Source organism: Lampetra planeri, chromosome 3 (genome assembly GCF_965212315.1).
Source record: "Lampetra planeri chromosome 3, kcLamPlan1.2.h2, whole genome shotgun sequence".
Taxonomy (NCBI): domain Eukaryota; kingdom Metazoa; phylum Chordata; class Hyperoartia; order Petromyzontiformes; family Petromyzontidae; genus Lampetra; species Lampetra planeri.
The window spans coordinates 28,136,362-28,151,683 of record NC_136109.1 but is presented as its reverse complement, the minus strand read 5'-3'; the positions used below and the strand labels follow the sequence as shown (position 1 = coordinate 28,151,683).

Sequence of the window (15,322 nt, the reverse complement as noted above, 5' to 3'; positions counted from 1 at the left end):
AATTGTACTCATCGTTTTGCAATGTTGAGAGACGCCTCCGAGCAAGTTTCTAATTTCGGCACTCTCGCGGCGTGGAATGCATCTTTTTTTGTAATGAGAATACTGGGTGGTCGCAGAGCGAGGCAGTCGAAATGCGTTGCCCGGACAACGGCGCGCGCAGCCACCGTTTGTCGTCCTCCTCGTCCTCCTCGTCGTCCTCCTCGTCGTGCTCCAGGCGGGCGCGTCTTCGCCAATCGCTTTGGACACCGATACGAAGCCGGAATGATCACGCGCGCATGCGCATGCCATGCCTGCGTGCGCGTGTGGTGGCCACTACAACTTGCAATTTAGCATCACCCCCTCCCCTCCACTACCAACGCCACCTCCCACGCACCCCCATTTGTCTTTTGTTGAAATTATGCCGTAATTTAGGGCATCGACGAAGCGGGTTTTGGAACGACGAACGGCGACCGGTCTCGCTGACGTGACGCCCCTCACCGCCCTTGCCCCGCGTCGCCCATCACGTCTTGGAAGCTAAGCAGGCACCAGAGCCTGGACAGCGCGTAAAGTAATGTAAAAGTAAAAAAAAGTAAAAAAAAACAGCAGGCGGCTAGGGAACTACGTGGGGTCAGCGGAGTGGAGGCGAGTGCGCTTGTACTTCTACGCTGCAACGTCTCAAGCGCTGCCGCCGACACCGACCGGCGGCAGCGATTGGCGCGGGGGGAGAATTCGCCGAATGACCCCACCCCCGGGGAAGCCCTCGTCCAGCGGAGGATTTACTTTACAAAAGGGCTGCACACGTGCGCGTAGGTCAAGGTAGCCATGGTTTACTCAGCGGGGCAGGTGACGGGGGGCTCGTGAGCGAGCGAGGGAGCGGGCTCCGTCTGGCGAACAAAATAAAAGTAAATGCAAACTATACGATAAGATAATGATGCTCGCTTGCAAGAACGTCCGGGTTCCCCCCCCCCCCCCCCGGACCACGCTTGGGCCCAACCTCTCCCCACGCCCCCCCTCCTCCTCACGCCACCAGCCCCGCACACGGAAGCCGTCACCCGTCTGACCATCGCCAACTATCAAGGTGGGACCGCCATCGCCGGCGCTGTCCCACGGGGCCTGTGAGCTTCTGTTGCCCCGTTTCCACGAGCCGCTCGCGACCCCTCCCCGCTTGGAGACGACTACAGGCAGGAGGATTTCAACTTCCTCCGTCTGAGCTGCCGTGGATTCTTCACCAGAACGGCCATGCCACAGCCCCCACACACAAATGCGCGCCCGCACGCACCAACACATGCACCAACTCACACACATGCACGCACCCACACACCCACCAACTCACACACATGCACGCACCCACGCACCCACACACGACACCACCTCCACCGACCTTTGCGGCGGAGCGAGCGCTGACGCCGCATGTCGAGGATGCCCTCATCCTCGTCCTCGTCGTCCGCCTCGGAGCCGGGCGCCATGGTGACGGCGTCGGCCAGGTGAGTGGGTGTGGACTTGCCCTCCCCCGACTCGGCGCCCGCCAGGCTCTCCTGCCGCGCCAGGTGTGCGCGCAGCTGCCGGATCTCAAACTGTGGTGGTGGTGGGGAGGGGGGAGGGGTCAGGTGGGCACCACGGTTGCGAGTTGTTAACTACCGGTCCGGGTATGCAGGAGATCGTGGGTTCCATCCCGACCCTGACGACGCCTGTATATTTGGAAGTTTGGCGTCTTCTCCGCGTGGCCGCATGGATTTTTCTCCGGGAACTTTCGGGTTTTCGCTCCGCATTTAGAGAGGTGCGTTCGGAGCGTTTTGCTGTTGCAAATGTCCACGTGACGAGCCACTTGGTTGAGATATCATTTGTGGCCAGGTCGCTTCTGAAAAAGAGCTACATAACTCAGTGGGACTTGCCTGGTAAAATAAAAATTATATATTTTATAGGTGGCAATGTGTTTGGGCGTTTCAGGCCATGTTCGGAATTGAATAGCTAATGGATGCTGTGCTGGTGTAGGAATCGAACTTGTCTTACTCCACTTGAAGCAATACACGTGCACACACACGCGCACACTCGTACCAAGACACGTGCACACACCTACCTGCACTCACATGCAAACGAATACACAAAGACAAAGATCCCCCGTATAGCCTGTAACAGACTGCTCGGTCAAACGCTGTTAGCGAGCACCTATGAAGGCCGGCACGGCACACGGGGGGGGGGGGGGGAAGGAGTGGGTGGCCAGCACCGCGCCCGGCCGCCTTTGTCTCCCAAGTTTTGATATCTTGCATAATCGCACCAGGTACTCATTTGATAATCGTCACTGGTGTTGGCTATGGCCGGGAGTCCAACTTGGCTCACCGGGTTCGTTGGGCAGCGCGCTAACCGCTCCACAGACACAATCACAACAACAACAATGTACAGGTGAGACCAAACCAGGGCAAACGTCACTCAGCAAAGTGTGACGCTGCTGTTTGGTGCTATTCAATTGCTATTCAATGACCCTAATGCGTCGTTATTATTATTATTATTGAATTGGTAAACTGCGATGCACCACGCACGGCCAGTAAGGCAAAGGGGTGGGGTGGGGTGAGGGTAAACCCAAGTTTTGTTTTTAATAATTTCATATCGCGCGCCTCTTTACAGGCATCTGTAACAGCCACGCGTTACAGCGATTGAATGTCGCGCGCGTCCCGTCTTGAGCATCTCAACGCGCGCGTCCCGTCCTGATTTCGTTCCCCGTTGGGTGGTCGTGGGGCAGCGGGCACAGCTGCTCGGGGTGTCGGACACTCGCACGCAAGTCTAGATGTGACTAAGAGACACCCACAGAGTGTCTAGATGTGACTAAGAGACACCCACAGCGTGTCTAGATGTGACTAAGAGACACCCACAGCGTGTCTAGATGTGACTAAGAGACACCCACAGCGTGTCTAGATGTGACTAAGAGACACCCACAGCGTGTCTAGATGTGACTAAGAGACACCCACAGCGTGCCTAGATGTGACTAAGAGACACCCACAGCGTGTCTAGATGTGACTAAGAGACACCCACAGAGTGCCTAGATGTGACTAAGAGACACCCACAGAGTGTCTAAATGTGACTAAGAGACACCCACAGAGTGTCTAGATGTGACTAAGAGACACCCACAGCGTGTCTAGATGTGACTAAGAGACACCCACAGCGTGTCTAGATGTGACTAAGAGACACCCACAGCGTGTCTAGATGTGACTAAGAGACACCCACAGAGTGTCTAGATGTGACTAAGAGACACCCACAGAGTGTCTAGATGTGACTAAGAGACACCCACAGCGTGTCTAGATGTGACTAAGAGACACCCACAGCGTGTCTAGATGTGACTAAGAGACACCCACAGCGTGTCTAGATGTGACTAAGAGACACCCACAGCGTGTCTAGATGTGACTAAGAGACACCCACAGCGTGTCTAGATGTGACTAAGAGACACCCACAGCGTGCCTAGATGTGACTAAGAGACACCCACAGCGTGTCTAGATGTGACTAAGAGACACCCACAGAGTGCCTAGATGTGACTAAGAGACACCCACAGAGTGTCTAAATGTGACTAAGAGACACCCACAGAGTGTCTAGATGTGACTAAGAGACACCCACAGCGTGTCTAGATGTGACTAAGAGACACCCACAGCGTGTCTAGATGTGACTAAGAGACACCCACAGCGTGTCTAGATGTGACTAAGAGACACCCACAGAGTGTCTAGATGTGACTAAGAGACACCCACAGAGTGTCTAGATGTGACTAAGAGACACCCACAGCGTGTCTAGATGTGACTAAGAGACACCCACAGCGTGCCTAGATGTGACTAAGAGACACCCACAGAGTGTCTAGATGTGACTAAGAGACACCCACAGAGTGTCTAGATGTGACTAAGAGACACCCACATAGTGTCTAGATGTGACTAAGAGACACCCACAGAGTGTCTAGATGTGACTAAGAGACACCCACAGCGTGTCTAGATGTGACTAAGAGACACCCACAGCGTGTCTATATGTGACTAAGAGACACCCACAGTGTGTCTAGATGTGACTAAGAGACACCCACAGCGTGTCTAGATGTGACTAAGAGACACCCACAGCGTGTCTAGATGTGACTAAGAGACACCCACAGCGTGTCTAGATGTGACTAAGAGACACCCACAGAGTGTCTAGATGTGACTAAGAGACACCCACAGAGTGTCTAGATGTGACTAAGAGACACCCACAGAGTGTCTAGATGTGACTAAGAGACACCCACAGTGTGTCTAGATGTGACTAAGAGACACCCACAGCGTGTCTAGATGTGACTAAGAGACACCCACAGCGTGTCTAGATGTGACTAAGAGACACCCACAGAGTGTCTAGATGTGACTAAGAGACACCCACAGAGTGTCTAGATGTGACTAAGAGACACCCACAGCGTGTCTAGATGTGACTAAGAGACACCCACAGTGTGTCTAGATGTGACTAAGAGACACCCACAGCGTGTCTAGATGTGACTAAGAGACACCCACATAGTGTCTAGATGTGACTAAGAGACACCCACAGAGTGTCTAGATGTGACTAAGAGACACCCACAGCGTGTCTAGATGTGACTAAGAGACACCCACAGCGTGTCTATATGTGACTAAGAGACACCCACAGTGTGTCTAGATGTGACTAAGAGACACCCACAGAGTGTCTAGATGTGACTAAGAGACACCCACAGCGTGTCTAGATGTGGCTAAGAGACACCCACAATGTGTCTAGATGTGGCTAAGAGACACCCACAGCTTGTCTAGATGTGGCTAAGAGACACCCACATCGTGTCTAGATGTGACTAAGAGACACCCACAGAATGTCTAGATGTGACTAAGAGACACCCACAGTGTGTCTAGATGTGACTAAGAGACACCCACAGCGTGTCCAGATGTGACTAAGAGACACCCACAGCGTGTCTAGATGTGACTAAGAGACACCCACAGTGTGTCTAGATGTGACTAAGAGACACCCACAGCGTGTCCAGATGTGACTAAGAGACACCCACAGAGTGTCTAGATGTGACTAAGAGACACCCACAGCGTGTCTAGATGTGACTAAGAGACACCCACAGCGTGTCTAGATGTGACTAAGAGACACCCACAGCGTGTCCAGATGTGACTAAGAGACACCCACAGCGTGTCTAGATGTGACGAAGAGACACTCACAGCGTGCCTAGATGTGACAAAGAGACACGCACAAACGTCAGGGTGGAGAGAGGGGTCAAGTCAGCCTATCATATCTCCAAGGTGGATAAAATGGGTACCACCTCGTGCGGAAGTCAACAGCGGTTGTGCGATGGAACTTCTCGCCAACACCGTCGGAATGTGCAATCTTCACCGCTAAGCTCAGGGAGACGTGGCCGGGAGATAGAGCTCACGTGGAGAATCTACAATCAACAATCATTGAAGGCCGACCACTCCGAGCGTACATACGACGGCTTCATCACTTTTGTATAAATGCATTATATAGCTTCATCACTTTTGTATAAATAAATGTTATATATATATACCTCGTAAATGTTATTGCCTAGCCCCATTAAAATAGAATTATACACTTTACAAACTTTTTAAAAAGTGTAATGCCGTAAAAAGAAATCTTCTTTTACAAGTGCGGCTTTCCACCAAGTCCATTGAACTTCTAAAGCAGGTAAACATATCGTAAAGCGGGCACCACGAATACGACTCAGGGGACGGTGAGGCGGCGCGTCGTTGGCATGGCCGCCTGGTGCAAGGAATGAAACGAGGGCGCTCTCCGTTCAATTTCCATATCATCGATCTCACTCCAGTGCGGATCTTTAGACCTCACTGGATCCAGCCCCCCCACCCCGCCGTTGCTACCGCCGCACACACTCACACACACTCACTCACACAAAACAAAAACAAAGATACAAAGATCCCCCGTGTAGCCTTAACAGACTGTAGGGGCAAGTGCTATTAGCGAGCACCTATGAAGGCCGAAACGGCACACGAGGGGGTGGGTGGCCAGCACCACGCCCGACCGCCTTTGTCTCCCCAGTGGCGATGTTTACACACCTCACCAGGTACTCATTTGAGGTTGAGTCGACCTAGGGAAGGCCTAGGACTGGTTCAGATAATCGTCACTGCTGTTGGCCGTGAGCGGGAATCGAATCCGGGTCGCCAGGTTCATAGCGCAGCGCGCTAACCGCTACACCACCGCTCCCCACACACACTCACTCACACAGCCGTCGAGGTGAACCGCGTGCAATTTCCACGCGCCGTTTCTCTCCTTTCCCTACTCTTCTGTGGGCGTCGCTGCGTCATCACGGGAAGACGCAACCATCAGCACCTCTCGCAGGGGAGTGCAGCAACCCTTTGTGCTCGAGAAGGGCGCAGGGAAACGGATATCGCATTAACCACCTTCGAAATCCATTCACGTGAACGATGATCCACGCAGTAATGGGGCTGCGGCACTACTTTCCCCACTCCCCCCCGTCCGTTAACATGGATTCTTCAGCTCAGGATATATGCGTCGAATTTCGTGGGTAACAAAAAAAAACAATCAAGTCTAAATGCAATGGCACCTTGAGATGCCCGTGTAACTCAGTCTTCCCCGATAGATCACAACGACGTGGAGACACCTTCATGCAGCAGTGGATAGAGCAATGGCTGCTGCTACTGATAAAACAAAAAAAATACCCACACTCTACCGAGTCTGCGCAGGCCCCCTTCCCGTTTGAAGGTGAAAGTCTCCTTCACTCAGGCTCCTCCGTAAGCCCAAGGGCGGTGGGGGTGAGGGGGGGTTCCCTTGGCGCACTCGAGAAAAGCATTCGTGCCAACCTCACACCCCCCCCCAGCTCCCCTTTCCCCCTTCTCCCCATGTGCGGAGTGTTCCCGGTTGGCGAGGCAGCGCGCCACGTGATCCCAAGTGCTTGGCGCCGTGGTGGCGAGATGTTAACTACCTCGCCTGGTATACAGGAGGTCGTGGGTTCGATCCCGACCCTGACGCCTGCTGCTATATATTTGGAGTTTGCGATGTCTCTCTCTCCCCGTGGTCGCGTGGATTTTTCGCCGGGTCCTCCGATTTTCCCCCTCCACATTTAGAATCCACAACTTGCGTTTCGGGTATTTGGCTGCTATAAATTTCCACGCGATAAGCCGCTTCGTTGACCTATCATTAGCAGTGGCCAGGTCGATTCTGAAAAACAGACATACACAGCTCAGTGGGGCCTTACCTGCTAAATAAAAATAAGAAAATAGTAAAACAAAAATCGTTTAAATAGATTCCCCGTAGCTAAGCCCAGTAGCCCCCGGTACGGGCGGTGCCAAGCCAGAAAACCCCGCGAGCGGCGGCAGTGGTGGTGGTGGTGGCGGCGGCAGACTCAGCCGAGCTCCAGCGTACGGGGGAGGGGGCGCGGGAGGTGTTGAGGGTTAGGAGTGGGACGGGAGTGCGTGATGCAAAAAAACAAAGACAAATGCCTCCAGTATAGCTTTAATAGACTGTTTGGGGCAAGTGCTGTTAGCGAGTAGCACCTATGAAGGCCGGCATAGCACACGAGAGGGTGGGTGGCCAGCGTTACGCCCGGCCGCCTTTGTCTCCCCAGTGACGATGTTAACACACCGCACGCACACACACACACGTGTGTCTGTACACATGTTATCCGTGCCGGCCTTCATAGGTGCTCACGGCCAGGCATGGTGTTCGCCACCCATCCCCGCGTGCGTGGTGGTGCTAGCCCCTTTACAGCTGCTCACTAACAGCACTTGCCCCAACAGTCTGTTAAGGCTATACGGGGGATCTTTGTCGTCCGTGCGTGTGAATGGTGGTGTCGTGATGAGTTCACCGAGGCCTGGGCAAAGACGTCTCGACCACGGCCACCGTCAGTGGCGAGTGATATCAGCACCGGTCCTCGGGTTGACCCAGCATTGAACGAGGACCGTACCGTGCGTGTTGGTGCACTGTGGAAGACGACCATGGCCGGGCTTGATGCTGGCAACCCACAGCCCCGAGCGGTGATCGGGGCTGTGGAGTCGATTGGGTGAGCGGTGGTGAGCGGTGTGGCGATTGACTGTGAACTCAACGTTCCCGTGGGGCACATCTTTTACGTTTGACGTCAACAGAGCCCGGCCCGGCCCGGCCCGGCCCAGCGCGGCCCGGCTAGTTGGGCTGATTTGAGAAATCGCGTAGCCCTCGGCATCCCAGCACATCTCTCCTGATGTTTATATCTGCACATTCAGAGTCCACTTGAAAATTTCGCCTCGTTCCTCTTTTCCTTCCCTTTATTCTCCTCTCTCTCTGTCCCCCCCCCCCCACCGTCAACTCCCCCAACGTATTTGAACGCCGCTGCATCACACAGGTCCGCACAAAGTCGGTTCATCTTCACTCTATACATAATGCATAATCCGACTTCAATATGACCTCATGCCTATCACTTAACATCTCCGGTATATTTATATAAATATTACAGAGTAAACAGCCATCCTTTGCGCACAGGCGATGCAAGTCCCGCTTTCTCTCTCTCTCTCTTGCGTGTTGATGTGAATCGAGCAGCGGGCACCAAACCGGTGTCCACGTTGGATGTCCAGCTGCTTTCTGGCTTTAGGGGACGAGTGTCTGCCATGGATAACACTGCCAAGAGCCAGAGACTCACACAGACCTCCAAAGACTCACATTGAGTTCCGCAGACTCGCATGGAGACCCAAAAACTCACACAGCGACCCATCGACCACTCGGAATGTGTTGCACCGTTTGTGGCGCTGCATACACAATCGCGTTTGGCCGATTCTGTGACTTTCCATTCGTGGAGTAGGTGATGGCACCTGCCGTGGCCAGGCAACTGACAAAAGGGCAAATTCGGCTTACGAAATGTATTCATTATTTGCTCACCATGCCCATGGAAAATGTGATAAAAAAGAAAGAAAAACCTTTCATAAAAAAAATAGGAAACCGGTTAGAAAGCGAAGTTTTATCCAAAATAGAACAGAATTATGACGCTCAGCTCCGTAATTCCTTATTAATCGCCATCACAACCCGGCGCTGCTGCATTACAAAAAAGCCACTGCTCTGACCGCTTTTCCCATTCCTGGCTGATCCCCATTAAGCCACCATTATCACCACCGGAACTCTCTCTCTCTCTCACACTCTTTTGTTGTTGTTTCACAAAACACCGCCAGCGAACATTCCCGCCGCCTAGGTAGTACGGCGGGGGGGGGGGGTGCTCCGTGTCATTGCTGGCCAGAGGAGAAGACGCCGCCGCCACGGGACGCCCCCTCGCATTGCGGACACGGGCACCGAATCCGCGCCGATACGGTCACATCGACACCGAGCGGAACATTCGTCAACCGCCCCGGTCGGCCGGGGCGCGACCTGCGGTGCGCTCCTGCACGGGAGAGTCGATCGCAGGGAGCGGCGCAGCGCCACCGCGCACGTGCACACGTCTGCAACGAGCATCGCCTCCACGTCCGGGTGGAAATCAGCCCCGTGGAATGGTGGAGTGGTAGCCCAGCGGAATGGTTGCAAAGTCGAATCGTAGCCGCGTGGAATGGCAGCCATGGTTGACGGTAGTCCAGCAGTGCGAGCACAGCGCCTCGTGTCAGCTATTTACGGCCGGCCGGCGCGTGGCGGTGCCGTTTGCACGACGTGAAACGCACGCCGCACAGCGTCGGGGACAGACGGCTTTCAGAGCGGTGAGGGTGGGGAGGTGGATTGTGGGGGGGGGGGGGGGAAGCGGGGGAGTGTGGGCGGCAGCGAGCAGGGATCGGATGGAGGAATCGGCGCTGAGCGGAATGTTAAATCTGTCCGGATGGTCGAGGGTGGAAGGAGTCCGCGACGCCGGTTACGGTGGCGGACGAGGCCTTGATTAGGTGACCAATCAGCCGGGGTCGTTCGTCAGGCACACGACGGGCGGACGACGCGTGTTATATAATAATAATGGTGATTATGATGATGATGATGCAGGCTTGATTGCTCAATAGGGTTCGGTGCAAGAAGGGGGAAACTTATAGAAAAGAGACGCGGGCTTTGCATTGCGGAGTTTTGCGCAGATCTCCTATGACGGTAGAAATAAATAAATGTCTTTTTTTTCACGAATTTCTCACCGCTCCAAATCCTGCCGGGCAATCTACACGACACGACGCAAACTCTGGTCACGCAAAAAAAAACGAAACACTTTTCTGAAAACGTTATTTTGAAAGAAAAAAAAAACTTATATATTTGTCCAGAGATATGCACGCCACCTCGGGAACAAAAGTCTCGTGCGGAGAGTCACGGGAGAGGGATTCTTGGTGGACGTTTTGCTCGCTCCTCACGCCGACCGCGAGACCACTTTTTGGTATTAAAGGGGTCAGGAATAAGAAAAAAAGCAGCAATTGGGAGAGCTTATTTACAAGCAATCATAAAGCTCACAGGGGCAGACGGAGAGCCTCTCGCGGAATTAGGGGGAATTAATTGCGCAATTACGGCACACATCCCTGGTTGCCTGGGAGGACGATTTTCCCGCAGAAAAGCTCTCGCCACTGCGTGCGCAAGTTGAGTCCACGCACACACACAATGCCAGGCAGCGAACGTGGCCTTCATAAATAATGCATCTTTTCACTGCAGTGCGAGCTATTTTAAGAGCTCCATTTGGCAAAAAAATAGTCTCCCCACCCACCCACCACCACCATTCTCCTGAGCCGAGGCTTTCACCGGAGGCTCCAGCACTCTCGGCTCGGCACACACGACGACGAGCAGCAGCAGGAGGACGACGACGACGATGACGGGGAGGACGACGATGGCTATCGACCCTCCGAGAGGCATGGAAATGCCGGAGAGCGGTGGAAATTTAATTCGAGGCGCAAAATGTGGGCACGCGCACGCGCCCCCTCGCAAGCGGCGTGACTCGCAGCCTTAATTATCCCGCAAAAACAAACGCCTATGTTCCTAGTTGCTTAACGTATACATATATATCTGTTTCTTTCGGGTCTCAATCTGTGCTCTGAAGGTTTGGCTAGCCGGGGCCGGCACCAATTGGATGAAGCGGGGGGGGGGGGGGTCTGGAAGGAGCGCCGGGGGTGGGAGGGGCGAGGAAGCGAACGACGCGACAATGGGGCATGACAAAGGTCTGGGTAGAAGCGTCAGATGTGAGGTTGGGGTCAAGGCTGAGGGCCGCTGGCAACTGCAAGTGGCCGGTTTGACTCGGCGATCGAACTCCAAATCGCGAATAATAATAATGATGCCGTGCGCAATAAGAAGAAGTGGCTGAATTTCGATTTAAAGCTTTCGTGACTGCAGGGATTCATATTCTTGGTTCTTTCGGTAAAGTCACGTAGAAGGGAAATTATAAAATAATAAAAATAAAACATAAGAAATAATTCTCACGACGTGTCGGCCACAACGCAAGCAGCGTCAGGTGAAGAACAGGTCAGACGCTGTCTTTCCGACAGACCTGTTCTTCACCTGAGGACGGCTGCTTGCGTTGTGGCCGATCGTCGTGAGAATAATTTTATTATGTTTTATTTAATTATTTTATTATTTCCCTTCTACGTGACTTTACCGAAAGAACCAAGAAGAAGAAGTGGCTGGTGCAGCGCTCTTCATTGCAAGGCCTGCAGGCCACTGGCGACCCCTGGGGGCCTCTAGGGCGGCCCCCGACAATACATTAACGTGAAAAGACCCCCTATCATCATTAGACTGCTGTCAAACCACAATGGTTTCAAATGGTGTGGCGGCCCTCACACACTAATGATGTCTTATCGGCGAAAGTGTCTCCCCCCGCCCACCCCTGTGAAAACGAGTGAAGAACACTGGTCTGGTGGGTTGACTGGTTCGTCCGGGTTTGAACTGCAAGGCTGTACGGCTGGTGGGTGTACGGGTGGCCGCCAGTACGTCGTGGGATTTTTCCACAGTGTTGGTGGACGGTGGGTTTTTTTTTCTGGAAGACTTTGCAGTTTCTTCCTGGACTTTTTCTGTTTGCGCATAGTCACTTTAAGATGTTTTCTTGTTCATGTTTTGTTTTTTGTTTGTTGCGGTTGCACCCGATTCAAGAGCCGAATGGCTCACAGGGCTATACCAAATAAATGAAACTGAAAACTGAAACTCTAGTGCCGTAGATCCCAACCTTTCTTGGACGCAGGGATGACTGTCAACCCTCCGAGGTGTTTTTGCGTCGGCTACCAATGCCAGCCGTGAGCAGACTTTAGTCAACGGGCCGCTGTGGTGACGAGCCATCACCACAGCCTAACGAGCTGAGCCAAGGGGCGCGGTATGGAATCTGGTGTTTTACGCGGGATCTGCCAACAGCTCCTCCACGAAACACTTGTACGCATGTACACGTAACTCAAACTTCTTCCGCACAACGTAGGCAGCCAACCGTGATTATCGGAGGCGAGGGGGAAGGACAACAAACTAAACACGCAGCAGCAACAACAACAACAAAACTGCCGGTGGTGCGCGGATCACAGTTTGGGAATCCCCGGTGCAGCACTTTCTACTTGATCACCTCCCCCTCTGCCCCGTTGCTGAATAAGACCTTTTCACTTTTGGAGTTTGCAGCAGCAGCAGCAGCAGCACCAACAGCTCGTTGGCTGACGCACGCAAAGACAAAAAATCCCCCGTATAGCCTGAACAGACTGTTGGGGCAAGTGCTGTTAGCGAGCACCTATGAAAGCCGAAACGCCACTCGATGGGGTGGGTGGCTAGCGCCACGCCCGGCCGCCTTTGTCTCCCTAGTGGCGACGTTTACACACGGCACCAGGTACCCATTTGAGGCTGAGTCGACCTTGGGGAGGCCCAGGACCGGTTCAGATAAGCGCTAACCGCTACGCTACTGCTCCCTGCACGCACAAACACGCACACACACGCACACACACGCACACACACACGCACACACACACATACGCACGCACGCACGCACGCACACACGCACACACTCACACACACACATGCACACACACGCACACACACACACGCACACACGCGCACACATCGTCCTGCGCCTCCGTGGTCGAGGAGCCGGCACCGACCACCAGCGGCCGTCCACAACGAACTGAAAACAAACCCCACGAGCAACGTCCCCCCCCCCCTGACAGACAGACTCAACGCACCTGCAGGCCGTTACCACATGCACCTCGTGCCACACAGGGACAGCTGCCATCAAAGGGGTCCGCCCCCACAACCCCAGGCTTAAAAAGAAAGAAAAGAAACGACAGCTGGGCATTGTGACAGTTGGGATGAGATGTGTGATGCGAGGTGCTTAGCGAGGCCGGGCCAGTGCCGCAAGTGGCCTAGAAATGCAAATCCTAATCCTCAACTCCGGCTCGGATGACCCCCCCATTGCCCCTACCCCCAACCGCCCCTACCCACCACCGCCCCAACCCACCGCCCCTACCCACCAACGCCCCAACCCACCGCCCCTACCCACCAACGCCCCAACCCATCTCCCCTACCCACCGCCCCTACCCACCCACCGCCCCTACCCATCTCCCCTATCCACCGCCTCCCCCCGCCCCTACCCCCCCGCCCCTACCCCCCACCGCCCCTACTCCCCACCGCATTCTTGGAAGCAATATTTGTTATGGAGCGTGACGGTTCCCGTTATATCTCCTTTAATGTACAATTTAATTACTCGAGATTGAAATCTAAATCACGATATTGGAAATAAATGCCAATAGTGGCGGTGGTAAGTGAGCGGTGCCTGTCAGTGGTGAGCGAGCGGAGCGGCCTCTCGTTTGCGTCCGTGCTCAGTGGTGCAGGGTGGGGAGCGAACCGGGGGTGGGGGGGGGATGGAGTAGGGGGGGGGGGTCTCGGAGAAGACGAAGCCATCGATTGAACCGGGCAAACTCCCCTCCCCGCAGATCACGGCTGCGGTGTCCCGAGAGGCCGGCGATCCATATTAATCCCCGGTAAACAACGCGCGATCAACGCCTAATTACCAACATCCCTGCCGCCGCCGCCGCCAACGCAGCCGCGTGTCATCAATTAACCTCCTGCTGGTGGCCGGCCCGGGCAGCAGTCACGTGGTATCCGGCGCGGCCGTCGCCCGATTACTCTGCGCTGTTCCAACAAACGACCGCAGGTATGGCGGGGGGGGGGGGGTAAGGAAGGAAGGGGTGGGGGTCAAGGAGAAGCAGGAGGATGAGGAGGAGTAGGAGGATGAGGAGAAGCAGGGGGATGAGGAGGAGCAGGGGGTGAGGAGGAGAAGCAGGATGAGGTCCTAGTAGGAGGAGAAGCAGGAGGAGGATGAGGAGCGGGAGGAGCAGGAGGAGCAGGAGGGGGTGAGAAGCAGAAGCAGGAGGAGGGGGGCATTGCCAAATAAGCCCACGTGACAGCTGGCTGTGCGGTAATCAAGCCACCGAGATCCAGGATTCCCAGAGAGGTGGAGGTGGTGGAGGGGGGGGGGCGACTCCCTCGAGGAATTCCGCTTCCTCTGCAGGGGCAGGAGGCGGGGGAGGGATCCCCAGCGAGACGCAGCGTGGCTGCCGAGGCAAGCTCGCCGACGGGACCACGGAGGCATCTCCCGTTCCCGCCTGGGATGACGATGAAAACGGTTTCCTCCACTTACTGACCCCCGACGGAAGTGGGTCGTTCGCCGTTCAAGAAGCCGAGAGAGACGGAGAGAGACGTGCGATCTCGAGAGCAAACCCACGCTTTGCACGAGATGGGGGGGGAGGGGGGGTTTAAATTTGGAACGATAATCCCATCCGCACGTAAACGTCCCCGTTGGGAAATAAGATAATTGGATTCCTTTAAGAACGACGCCACATGCAGTCGTACATCAGCAACGTTTTAGCAAATGTCCACTGCTGCCTTGTTCCATTAACCCCGTTAAATGAAGGCCACCGCGTGCGTGCGATGAGATCAAGCGAGGTTTTTTTTTTCTAATACTATCTTTTCTCTCTCATCGCCAGAAGCGTACCCGAGGACACCCCCCCCCATCCCCCCCCTAGAACACTCGGCCGGCTGCGATTGACGAGAGGAATTTGCGGCCACGCCTGGAGGTGTTCCAATTTCTGTTCCACTAACGAAGGCACGGCGGGTGCGCCGGGGTCGAGCGCGAACGAGGCGTCCGTCCGGGCGACGTTCGGCTCCGGGCTAGGGGTCAAGTTCTCTCGCCCTGACCGCTTCGGTCTCCGCCAGGTGCGGGAGGCATTTCGATCGCTGGAACGGACGCGGATCGACTCGTCGCACGCACATCCGTTGCTGTTATTTCAAAACTAGTTTGTATTTTTCTGGGCAAGGCCCCCGCACTGAGCTGTGTCTATCTTCTTATTTCAGGAGCGGCCTGGCTATCACAAATGATGGCACGACGAATTGGCCTATCATCGTGTGGAAAATGTACAGCAGCCAAATACTCTGAACGCACGTAGACGACGAGGAGACAGAACACGCAAACTCCAAATAT

At 54.6% G+C, this 15,322-nt stretch overlaps 1 protein-coding gene across 1 annotated transcript in view; it reads right to left on the bottom strand.

The window, feature by feature from the left end:
• Positions 1–15,322, bottom strand: part of LOC144734833 (uncharacterized) — a 57,488-nt gene that overhangs the window by 5,481 nt on the left and 36,685 nt on the right. The window contains exon 3 of the mRNA XM_078617237.1: positions 1,361–1,553. Coding sequence (XP_078473363.1) covers positions 1,361–1,553 — 193 coding nt within the window. The remainder of the gene's footprint in view (positions 1–1,360; positions 1,554–15,322) is intronic.